General features: G+C 38.6%; 1 protein-coding gene across 2 annotated transcripts in view; it reads left to right on the top strand.

The window, feature by feature from the left end:
• gsap (gamma-secretase activating protein) overlaps window positions 1-12275 on the top strand; it is a 67471-nt gene that overhangs the window by 51012 nt on the left and 4184 nt on the right. For both annotated transcript variants that reach the window (XM_052034053.1, XM_052034055.1), the window contains exons 26-30: window positions 1537-1637; window positions 4146-4265; window positions 7152-7213; window positions 7673-7777; window positions 8955-9054. In XM_052034053.1, the coding sequence (XP_051890013.1) occupies window positions 1537-1637; window positions 4146-4265; window positions 7152-7213; window positions 7673-7777; window positions 8955-9054 (488 nt within the window). The remainder of the gene's footprint in view (window positions 1-1536; window positions 1638-4145; window positions 4266-7151; window positions 7214-7672; window positions 7778-8954; window positions 9055-12275) is intronic.

Genomic DNA, 12275 nt, shown 5'->3' with positions numbered 1-12275 from the left:
ATATAAAATTTATTATAATAATGGAAAACAGTTGAATGTCAAATTTATTATATAGTTACAACTTGGTTTTCTTTAAAATGTGGAATATTAAACACGAGATGCTAGAATAGAACGTTGAACTGCTTACCTGTGCCAGTGTTGTGTAAGTTTCCTCCTGTGACTCCATGTGAAGGCAGAAAAAACAAAGGTTACCCGTAGCATATTGGAAGGTCAGCCAATTTTGATAATTTTCTAATATTTTGAAAGGGTTTAGCTAATTGGTAACATATTAGGACAACTTAGTAGTTGTACTGTCCACTAGCTCTGGCTTAATAATTTGTATTTTGAAGGTGAGGGGAAAAAGTGTTAGTAATTTATAGTAAAAGGAATGCAACTGGGTATTGGTGAAACCATAACTAGAGTGCTGTGTACAGTTTTGATCTTCTTATTTAAAGAGGGATATACTTTGATAGGCAACAGTTTAGAAAAAGTCCACCATGGAATGGATTCCTGGGATTTAAGGATTGCTTGAGGTAAGGTTGAACAATTGGGCCTATAGTCATTGTCTTTTGGAAGATTGAGAGTTGATCTTATTGGGGAAAAAAAAAATTCTTGACAGGATAGATGCTGAGAAGATGTGCCCCTTTGTGGGGGGTTGTAAAACTATGTGTCACAGTTTTATAATAAGGGGTCACCCGTTTCAAATGGTGCAGCTACTTCACAGTTCCGGCTACCTGGGTTTAATCTTGCTACCGACTGCATGTCCTTCCTGTGACCATCTGAATTTCCTCCCATGTCCTAAAGATATGTGGGTTGGTGAATTCACTGTACATTGCCCCAAGTATACAAGTGAGTGGTAGAATGTGGGGGAAGTTGATTGGAATGTGGCGAGAATTAAAAAACACGAATTGGTGTAGTAGGAGTAGTGTAATTGGATGCTTAATGTTTGGCACAGACCTGGTGGGTCAAAGGGCCTGTTTCTATGCTGTATGGCTCCAAGACTCTATAAAGGAGGAACTTCTGAGGGTTGTGAAACTTTGAAATCCTCTATTTAGAATTATGGAGGATGAATCATTGAATATATTCAAGACCAAGTTAGATTGATGTATAGGGGAGCTAGGGGTTAGGGGGAATGGGCAGGAAAGTGGAGCTGAGGCCAAGATCAGATCAGCCAAGAACTTATTGAATGGACCAGGCCCAAGGGGCTGATTGACTTATTCCTGGTCCTTTTATACAAGCTTGAGGAAGTTAGTCCTTCCACAATAAAATCACTTTTGCCGTCAAAAAGCCAAGGAAATGAAATTTAATGCATGGCTTATTTTTGTGCTAGTGGAATCAATTACTGGGGATTAGCTCTAGCAAGGCTCTAAAGAGATGATTCTTGATCAGCTGCCTACTTAGCATGTCTGATTTTTTTTCTCCCTTTTCATCATAAGCTGCGTGATGTCTTCAATGGGCTGCAATATGCCACTATCCGTTTGCGCTGTTGCCAAAGTTGAACTTGTCTTCACCGTTCTTTGAATCTTGTAATGTTTATCTTTAACTGATTCTCTGTAGATCCAACAGAGAGAAAGTAAATTCTGCAGAATTTGTCATGTTCCATATGATGACTTGTGTTTTGCAAGCTGTTGAAGGACTTTCGCTGCCTCTTCCACCAGGTAACTAATTGATTGAGAAGCAGAATTCTTTGCCAGGGTTAGAAAGACTACGTGATCTACATTTATAGGAATCCAGGCTAGAAGCAGCTGACAAATAAAATGGGGTGCACAGAAGTAATTTTTTGATCTTTTTAGAATTATATCCTCGAAATATGGCTTTTTTAAATGAAAACTGTCTACTTGTCATAATGTCATTAGGGCCTAATGGTTAATGATATAATAAATTAATCTGCTTTTGGATTTTAGTTAGTGAAGTTGGTAAGTTGGTTTATTATTGTCACATGTACCGAGGTACAGTGAAAAACTTTGTTTTGCATGCCAGCCATACAGATCATTGGATTACAACAGTACATTGAGGTTGTTTCAGGGAAAACAATAACAGAATGCAGAATAAAGTGTTACAGTTACAGAGAAAGTAGCATGCAGGCAGACAATAAGATGCAAGGCCATCACAAGGTAGGTTGGGAGCTCAAGAGTCCATCTTATTGTACTGGGGACCATTCAGTAGTCTTGTAACAGTGGGATAGAAGCTGTCCTTGAGCCTGGTGATACGTGCTTTCAGGCTTTTATATCTTCTGCCTGATGGGAGGGGGGAGAAGAGAGACTATCCAGGGTGGGTGGGGTCTTTGATTATGTTCAGTTCTTAAGGGAACAGCTGATGTGATATTGATATGTTATTTATATTATTACAGAGATAGATTAATAGCTACTTGTATTATCCTGTCATCCTTCATTTGGTCAGAAATACTTGTGAGCCAGTTTTCAATGGAGATGGAACATATTTGACAGTGTTCTTAATTACAGTTAAGGGTGGTGTGCAGGATTATTTACCTCTCTGCTTTAATCTGTTAAAGAATCCCAGCATAATAAAGCAACCTAACTCTGTACTATAAATTCCTAACCAACCCCCATTTCCCACGCCCCTCCTCCCTCCCATACACACCTCGCCTCCCTTCTCTTTTAAGACACACCCTAAACCTACTGCCTTGACCAAGTTTTTGGTCATTGTCTTAATATCTTGTGGTTTATTGCTAGATGTTCTTTCTTCTGCTTCTGAAACTCTTTGGAATGTGCTGCTATATTAATGGTGCTAAATAAATGCCAACAGCTCTCGGCAATTATATTTGATTAGCATGGAAAAGACCCAATGGATATGGGGGAGAATTGTGCTTATTGCCTTGCTGTTTTTGATCAAAACAATAACTACTTTAAAAATCTTAGAATGTAGATTATTTGCCAACTCCTAGTTTTTTTTCTTCATCAGTTCTTTTTCTTTACTGATAATAATTTTCAAGTCGTGCATTTTTATATGATCTACTATTTTCTATGACCTCTGATCTGTTCTTTCAGTCTTCCATTGTGAAAGAAAAAGTAAATCACTTGCCTATTGTTTTCAGTAAAGGGCACTGACCCATTTAGATGAATGGAGTCATGCAGAACATCCATCGGTAGAGAGTCCAGTGGTGGAGCAAGAGGTCAGATTCCGGTGCACCTGACCTCCAACTCATTTCTGACTTTCACATTGCAGTGCACAGGTGCAAAACGTGTAAACAGGTTGACCCATGAGGAGGATGTTGCCAGCAGTTCTGTACAGTTTAATGACTCTACCATTTTCTTATCTGTCTCCATTTCTTCTGTCTCTGTTTCTAAGAGATTGTTTTGCTAACCCTCTTCCTGTTTCACATAATTGAACAAGCTCTGAAAATACATTTTGGTATTTCTTGCTAGTCTTCTATTCATATTTGAGACAAGTGACTCGTGTCTTGACTCTTAAAAGCCTTTCCACCATCTATATGACACAAATCACTAGTTTGCTAGAATACTCCCCAGAATGCAGCTTATTAAACACTCAGAAACTTGACAGCATTCAGGTGAAAGTAGCTCGTGTGATTGGAAAACTAGTCAATATCCTAAATATGCAGTTTATTTGCCACCATAAAATGTACTACAACAGCTTGCCAAAGCTTCTTCAAAAGTTACTTTGACTTCTACCAGCTAATTGGGTAAGGACAGCAGGTATATGGGAGTGTCATCACTTGCAGGCTCCCCCTCAAGTCACATACCATCCTGATGTGGAAATGAACTTCAGTTCCTTCATCATTGTTGGGTGTAAGCCCTGGAACACCCTACCCAGAAATGCTCTGTGGTTCAGTACGTCAGCTCCCCACCACCTTGGGGCAGCTGTGGTGGACAATAAATCCTGACCCTGCAAGTGCTTAATCCCATTCCATAAATGAATAAATAAAGCATTTTTTCCACTTTTACAAACATTATGATCATCCTTTCATCTCTTTTAAATCCTCAGACATGTAATACATTTGGCAACATCAAAGCTGCTACTTTTAGTGCTGCAGTTAACCATGTTTTTGTTACTCTAAGTGAGGTTGTCATTCATTGAGGATAAGCACATTTATTGAGACTTACAAATTATTTCTTGATAGCAAATGTTTATTTCCTTCCTCTTTGGTTTACTTCAATATTGAAAACTCCCCCTTTACGTTATTACAGGTTATCACACGATTCACATAATCCTTGGTGCACGATGCCTTCCTTTACATACCCTACTACATTATATTGATCTCGGAGTGTTGCATCCAACAGAGCGGTTTGTTACCAGGTTACTTGAAGGTAAAAATGGTAATTTCTATCTGGCTTAAATAAATGACCTGTAGGAAAGACAGTTTTTTGTAACTGTATGTTTAAAAGAGACATTGTTTCCTTCCTATGAACGATGGCTAGATTAGGCTGGATCAGTCTGGATACAACTCCCTGCTGCCAGTTCTCACCTGACTGCAGTTTTTTCTGGTTGCAGAAAGCTGAATAAGCTGGACCTCTGCACTCAAGAGGCATCCACTGAAGTGAAATGGGCTTCTCACTCCAAATCGGCCTTGGGCAGCATAACTGACTCCAGAATGCCTTGATAGCCTTTGACAGCTTGCCAGCTGTTAATGGCTGTACAAAGGCTTTTGAACTTTAAAACTCTGGTAGTTGCAGATATTCAAAACGTATTGAAATATATTTAAACAGGTTTTTAAAAAAAACTAACAAATTATTAAATATTGTACTTTAATGATTTTACCTACACTTGCACAGGGTTGGTGAAAGAAATGAATGAGGTCACCATTCATATATCAGAACTCCCTGGTATCAAACTGAAGGCCAGATACAAAATGCAGCCAGACCCTCTCTGAAGTGGATCACTGCTGGATTCAATGGTGAATCCAGCAGTGGAGCAAGCACTCAGAGAGGCCTTCAGGAATTTTGCACAGATGTTCATCTTACTGAGACATGAATGGCTGGTGGCTTCCTTCAGAACTGCAATCTATCTATCACCACTAAATTAGAATCTTTTCTTTGTGAATTTGATGATGGTAAATAACTTTCTGGCAATTTTGGGAGTGTTTTTTATTCAGAGCTCTACGTTGTGAGATTAGAAATTTTGGTGGCAAAGTTTCTAATCTCGCAATGCAGATTGCAATAGAACATAGGTTCTATCGAATGCAACATAGATGTGATGTTCATTCTAGGGAGAGTAATTATCTTGTTATGGATTGATGGTGGAAAAAATGCAGAGTGAGAAGTGCGAGATGTAAACTTCTGATATGTACAGGAACACTTAATCAATCTAGAGTCATAGAGAGATACAGCACAGAAGTAGGTCTCTCTCTCTCTCCCGCTCTCTCTCGCTCTCACACCCCTCCAGTACAACAAAGGGGAGAAGCATTGCTTGGTCATGTTTTGGAAAGAAAAGTAGGACAAATAACATCCTAAGGTCATAGACCAACAAAACATAGAGTGGGACAAATGGGTTTGCAAGTTTCAAGCTATGCAGTGCTGTGGGGATTAATCATGGAGCCTCAACTATTTACAGTCTGTATTAATGACTGAGATAAAGGAACCAAGTGTATTATGGTCATATTTGCTATTGACACAAAGGTAGGTGGAAAAGCAACTTGTGACTGGTACACAAATAGGCTACAAAAATGTGGCAGATGGACTATAATGTGGAAAACTGTAATGTTTTCAACTATGGGAAGAATAGAAAACCAAAGGGGATGCGGGTGAGACCGCAACTGGAGTCTGAACCAGTTCTGGCTTCTTTATTTAAAGAAGGATATACTTGCGTAAGAGGCAGTTTAGAGAAGGTTCACTTGGTTGATTTCTGTAATGCAGGCGTTGTCTCACGAGGAAGGATTGGCAAGATTGGGCCTATGCACTTGGAGTTCCTAAGAATTGGAGTTGATCTTATTGAAACATGGAAGATTCCGAGGGAGCGTGACAGAATATTCCCCAGATGGGCTGTCTAGAACTAGAAAGGGAATTGAGAAATTTCTCAAGAGGGTCATGAATCTTTGGCATTTTCTATTCCAGAGAGTTGTGGAGTCTGAATCATTATTTATATACAAGCCCAAGATAGATTGGTTTGAGTCTTTAGGGAAATTGAAGATTATGGGAGGAACACGTGGAGTTGAGGCCAAGATCACATCAGCCACAATCTGGTGTTGGAACAGGCTGAAGATATAATTGACTCCTGCTTTTCCTTGTGCAAAATCTCAAATAGTTCCAAGAGTCCTAATTGACAGGTGGTATATCTATACAGGTGACCCCCGCATTTAGGGGGGTTGCGTTCCTAGAAATTGGTCCATATCATGATTTTCTGTAACAAGAAGCTGCGTCATCTGTGCATGCATCATGAAATGTGAGTTGAAGAAAAATAAATTGTGTGTTTATTTATTTACTTTTTTTTCCACTTAAATTCCGTGAGAGCAAATTTTATTCCATATCTCACATTTTTGGGTAATGATTTGTGGATTCTTTAAGGGCGAGTTTCTGTTTTCTGAATTGCCATAATGCAAGAGTTGCCTGAATTGCCATAATGCAAGAGTTGCCTGAATTTGATATTTGGTGTTGCTTGAAAGGGTGTTATTTGTAAATTTTTGCTGTGTTCTTCTAAACTGTTCCTTGTCAGGTCTACAGTTGATCAATTTTTTGATTTGATCCTTTTATTTATGCAAGTTAAATTTTTGTTTAGTTAGAATATTATATTTATTCACCTGCCACCATTATATACTATTCCCTGCATTCCCAAACAGTCTTGTAACAGTACAACTCAGGAGGAGGTGATTTGGCCCAGTGTGTCTACATCAACTTGCCTGGTCTTTCCCCATATTACAATTATTTTTCTGCTACTTAAATCACCATCTGCTGTTCCTATATTTAGATTGTAATATCTCAAACTTTGTAACATTTTATTCAAAAGGCAATAGTCTGTTGAAAAATCATTCTATTTCCTTGTGCACATTTCAGTTTTGTTGTGCACTTTATTATGTGACTGGGCTGAGATCTCTAATAATAATAGGGGAGGACATTTCAAAAGAAATGCAGTTCTCGAAAATAGGAGCTGTTTCTGTCTTCTGTTTCTTAGGTGAAACTTGCTGCTTTTCTTGAAGAAAGTATTCCACATCCTGTTGAAACTGGTTATTTTTAATCAAATATGTATTTTCTTGCTTTCAGAACTTGATGATTCTGAAATAAATGAAAGATTCAAATTTAGTATTGTGGCAAGAATTCCAGAGGTGAGTGGTGATCTCAAAGATGTATTCTCTTCACTTTTTTTTTCCTGACTGTCCTCAATAATTGGTGTTTTCAAATATTTCATAAAACATTGAATGAGAAAAGACAAATTAACCAGTAAAGTACATTCCTGTTATAATTTAATCTTTAATGGCTGTAATATATCTGCTTTAACTAAAATTCTACATATATTTTCTTAATCTTTCATACTGACATGGTCACAAGTGAGACAGGATTATTTAGTAATGTTCTAGAAAGTGTTAGAATGGGTGGGTAAGTACCTTTCAGAACAAAGGGAAAATGTTAACAATTCATTTAAGAGTTCAATGAGAGGATTTCAGGACCAATTTAAAAAGTCTGAACCTTTACCACTTGCAATTTTTTTGGATAAGTTTTGTTGGTATTATAAAAGCTCTGACTTAATGTTTGATTTTGAGTTAGTAATGTGTTCACTTTTATAGACTATTGAGCAAAAGATCTGTTGCCTCTGGGACCATCCGGTCAGTTCATCACGTGTTGCTCGGAACTATGTGGAAACACTCCTGAAGAAACTCCCCACCCAGCAGGTGTGTGGCAAAGCCTGTTAATAGAATAAGGTCTGACTGATTATTATCTTGCTCAGTATTGAGGCCACCCACCAGCCACACCACTGTCCCCCTTCAGTCTCATCAATTTCCCCATCCACCTTTTACCTACTAAAATTGGTTTCTTCAGTTCCCTTTCACTAGACCCTGGGTTTCCTGACATTTCTGGGAAGTTATTTGTTCTCCTTTGTGAAGAGAGATCTAAAGTACGTGTTCAATTGGACTGTCATTTCTTTGTTCCCCATTATAAATTCCTGTGCCTGACATGCCAAACTGAGCTTCTTTAATTTCATCCTGAAAGACCACTGTTGCAATACCACAGTGATTTTTTTTTTAAACTTTCCATAAAATCTTATTCTTTTAGCTTTTCTGTACATGCTTGCTAGTCAGTCAGTGTTACAGATAATTTTGTTTTGTGAACTGAGGCTTACTAGGACAAAACACTGGTTCTCATATGTCAGTTTTGGAGGTAGGACTGAGGGATAATTTGGGGTAAATATAAACCACAAAGTGGGGGGGGGGTGGAATCAGATCAGGCAGTATCTGTGGAGATAGAGGCAGAATTAATGGGCTGGATTGCTGACAGCTTTGATTTGGAACTGTGGGTTTATAGCCATTTGAAATGAAAAGCATGATTAGTTTCTGTTCATTGTAGTGTGAGATGTGTAGACTGGGACTTGCAAATTCAGAGGGCCAGGGGTACTAGGCCGAGCCCTGTCCAACACAGCCTTTCATTGGAAGTGTTTTAAGCTTTCATCAGTAAATTAATGTAGTGGACCATGTGTAGTATTTTATGTTTTTATTGGCACTGGTTTCTTTCAATTTTACAGCTAGTAAAAATAGGAATCAATTCTTGGATTAATATATTTGCTAGAACAGAAACTTTCAGTTCTTTAAATGAACAGTTGGATGTGGAACTCAAGTATAAAACCAAATCAGGCATCAGAAATAAGTGCAAGATGGTAGAGTTGTCAAGTTTTCCTGACTCTAGCCAACTTCAGACAGACATAGAATGTAATACAGTAATGATGTGGTAAGAGAGTATGATATTTGGAAAACTTACCTGGAACAATAATTTTAATATTTCTTTATAATTATAGTCCAGTACTCTACCACATAGTTGGCTAAACTAGTGATTTTTGCCCATTTCTTTTTGTAGACATCAAGAATTTCTTCCGTAAGGGAACTGACTCCATTTGAGTCTGAATTTCTGCCACTGACTTACCTAGCAAGAATCTTAACAGAAGTGGAAGATCAAGGCAAGTAAAATTGCTTGGCTTTAGCCAGTTTTTGTCTTCTGATGTTTAGGAATGAAAGCAAATTATTTAGTTTGTGTTTTAGTAAAACTGGATGAGCATTTATAAATGTTTCTTTGATTTGCATTGCTTCATCCAGGCTCAAATTTTGCAGTAATAATGGCAGTGAAATTACCTGCATTCACCATCATTAGACCATGAATGCAACAGCAACTTTGGAAATTTGTTCAGCTGTCGTTCATCATGGGAGTTTTCACCACTGGAATTTTGTGGGCAGCATTTTGAGAGCACTGGCAAGCCCCTTTGCTTTTCTGCTGACTGCAAATTCTAGGCCATTAATTTCCTATGAGTTGGTTTATCTGATTTTCTTTGGTGGTGTTGGTTGAGGAAAATGTATTGGGTAGAACATTGGAAATTGGTGCTGTTCTTTCAGTAGAACTGTGGAATGTTTAATTTTACTTATGACACCATCCGCAATGCAACATTACTTCAGTAGTTTATGTAAGTTCTCACCATAAAGTATATATCCAAATCTTAGAGTAATTGTTCAATACTGTTAATTACCTCTTGTTAATGTAATATTTATGAAATATAATTTTTTCACAGCTTATTTTGGAACTATTAAATGCATCTCGGTGCATCGTCCATGTGTTCCAACTGTATTAGATGTATAGAAACAAAGCCACAATGACTAGCATATTCTCTTCATATAAAATAAAGAATGTCTGCACCAACCACAATGCCAACCTAAACTAATCCCATCTGCCTGAACACGGTCCATATCCCTCTATTCCCTGCCTTAAACATTGCTGTCATATCTTCTCCTATCACCTCCCTTGGTAGGGTTTTCCAGGCACCTACACTATCTATAAAACAAAAAAAACTTGCCCCTCAAATTTCCTTTAAACTTTCCTCATCTTACCTTAAACCTATGGCCTCTAGTAGTTTACATTTCCACTCTTGGGGGAGAAAACACTGACTCACTACTCTGTTTCTCATAATATTATACTTTTGTCAGATTGCCCATCAGCCTCTGCTCCAAAGAAAACAATCCAAGTTTGTCCAACCTCTTATCGATAATACACTCCAATCCAGGGAACATCCTGGTGAACCTCCTCTGCACCCTCTCCAAAGCCTCTACATCCTACCTATAGTGTGACCAACAGAACTGCAGACAATACTCCCAAATGTGGCTAAAAAAGTTTTATACAGCTGCAATATGACTTCCCAGCTTTTGTACTCCATGTCCTGATCAATGAAGGCAAGTATGCCACATGCCGCCTTTATCACCCTTTCTACTTGTGTTGCCACTGTCAGGGAGCTATGAACTTGCACCACTCCTATGGGTCCTGCCATTTCCTGTGTACTTTCCTCTTGCATTTGACTTCACAAAGTACATCACCTAACACTTGTCCAAATTAAACTCCATCTGCCATTTCTCTGCCCAGACTTCCAACTGATGTAACCATGAACAACCTTACTCACTATCCACAAATCCACCAATTTTCATGTCATCTGTAAAGTTACTAGTTGGACCACCGATGTTTTCATCAAAATTATAGTACATATTACAAACAACAGAGGTCCCAGCACTGATCCTTGAGCAACACCACCAGTCACAGACCTCCAATCCTGCCCCTCTCTCAACCAAGTTTCTGTAATGGCAACAACATCATAGTTCCATGTACTAATCCAGGCTCTAGTGCTATGTTTGCACTTAAATTACACATTTGATGACTAATAGATCTGTACTGGATATCAAATATTCTTCTCTCTTCATCCCACCGATCCACAGTGAGGAATTTGTTGATGATTGTTCATTGACATCTGCTATCTGGGGCCACAGATAATACCCACCTATCTGGTTGTACACTGGAAAGTAGTCCCAAAGTGAAAAGCTGCTTTCAAGAGGAAGGACAAAAATTAAAACCCTTCTATCCCTGCTAAAGGAGATGGAAAGGCAGGTGACGACCAGTAGAATCCTTCCTTTGTTGTTACCAGCTGATGTATGAGAATCCCAGGAGAACTTCCTGAAGCCAAGGAATGACAGCATAGAACAGTACAGCACAGGAACAGGCCCTTCGGCCCACTATGTCTGTGCTGAACACTGTGCCAAGCACCCACAACTCTGTGTTTTTATATATATAAAAAATTGCACTGCACATGTCCATTAAACTTTCCCCCTCTCACCTTAAATGCATGTCTTCTAGTATTAGACATTTCTACCCTGGGAAGAAGATTCTGACTGTCTGCACCTCTCATAATTTTATAAACTTATGTCAGGTCTTCCCTTGGCCTCTGCCACTCCAGAGAAAACAATCCAAGCTTATACAAACTCTCTTTATGGGTCATACCCTCTAATTTTAGGCATCATCCTGGTAAACCTGTTCTGTATCCTTTCAGTGATGAGGTGACCAGAATTGCACACAATATTCCAAGTGTAGCCTAACCAAAATTTTATATAGCTGCAACAAGGCTTCCTTACTTAATGCCCTGAGCAATGAAGGCAAGCATGTCATATGCCATCTTTACCACCCCATCTATTTGCGTGGCCACTTTCAGGGAGCTATGGACCTTGACCCCAAGATCTCTCTGTACACCTGTGCTGTTAAGGGTCCTGCCATTAACTATATACTTTCCCCCTACGTTTGACCTCCCAAAGTGCAACACCTCACACTTGCCTGGATTAAGCTCCATCTGCCATTTCTCTGCCCTTATCTGTAAATGATCTAGCAGCAGCATGCCAATTTCTAGAATGTATTTTAAGGATTTGTTAATATTTGGAATATGGCTAATATAGATCTTGTTTGAATTCTATTAACTATCAAAATAACATTACTCTAAGATGTGAATATAGATATGGAGAAACTTGAAGGGACATGGTGATTGACATGTTGTAAGGGGCTTATGAGGGTGCAATATAGATAAAAAGGAATACTGGAGTCAGCATATCTGTATTTTCAGAAGACATTCAATTAGAAGTTGCATAAAATGTTACACAAGATGAGATTGCGAGTAATGTATTGAGGATTGGATAGGAAACAAATGGAATAAAGGGATCATTTTTGGGATGGCAGGCTTTAAGTAATGGATTACAATGATCTACGCTTGGGCTTTGGCTTTTTACAGTCTGCTTTAGTGAATGAAGAGGGATTGCTAACCAGGCAGAGCTAGTCATGATGAGAATGTGGAGAGACTATGAAGAGAGAGAACCAGTTCAGATA

The sequence above is a fragment of the Pristis pectinata genome, chromosome 19 (assembly GCF_009764475.1).
Source record: "Pristis pectinata isolate sPriPec2 chromosome 19, sPriPec2.1.pri, whole genome shotgun sequence".
NCBI lineage: Eukaryota > Metazoa > Chordata > Chondrichthyes > Rhinopristiformes > Pristidae > Pristis > Pristis pectinata.
This window is presented reverse-complemented; position numbering and strand designations above follow the sequence as displayed.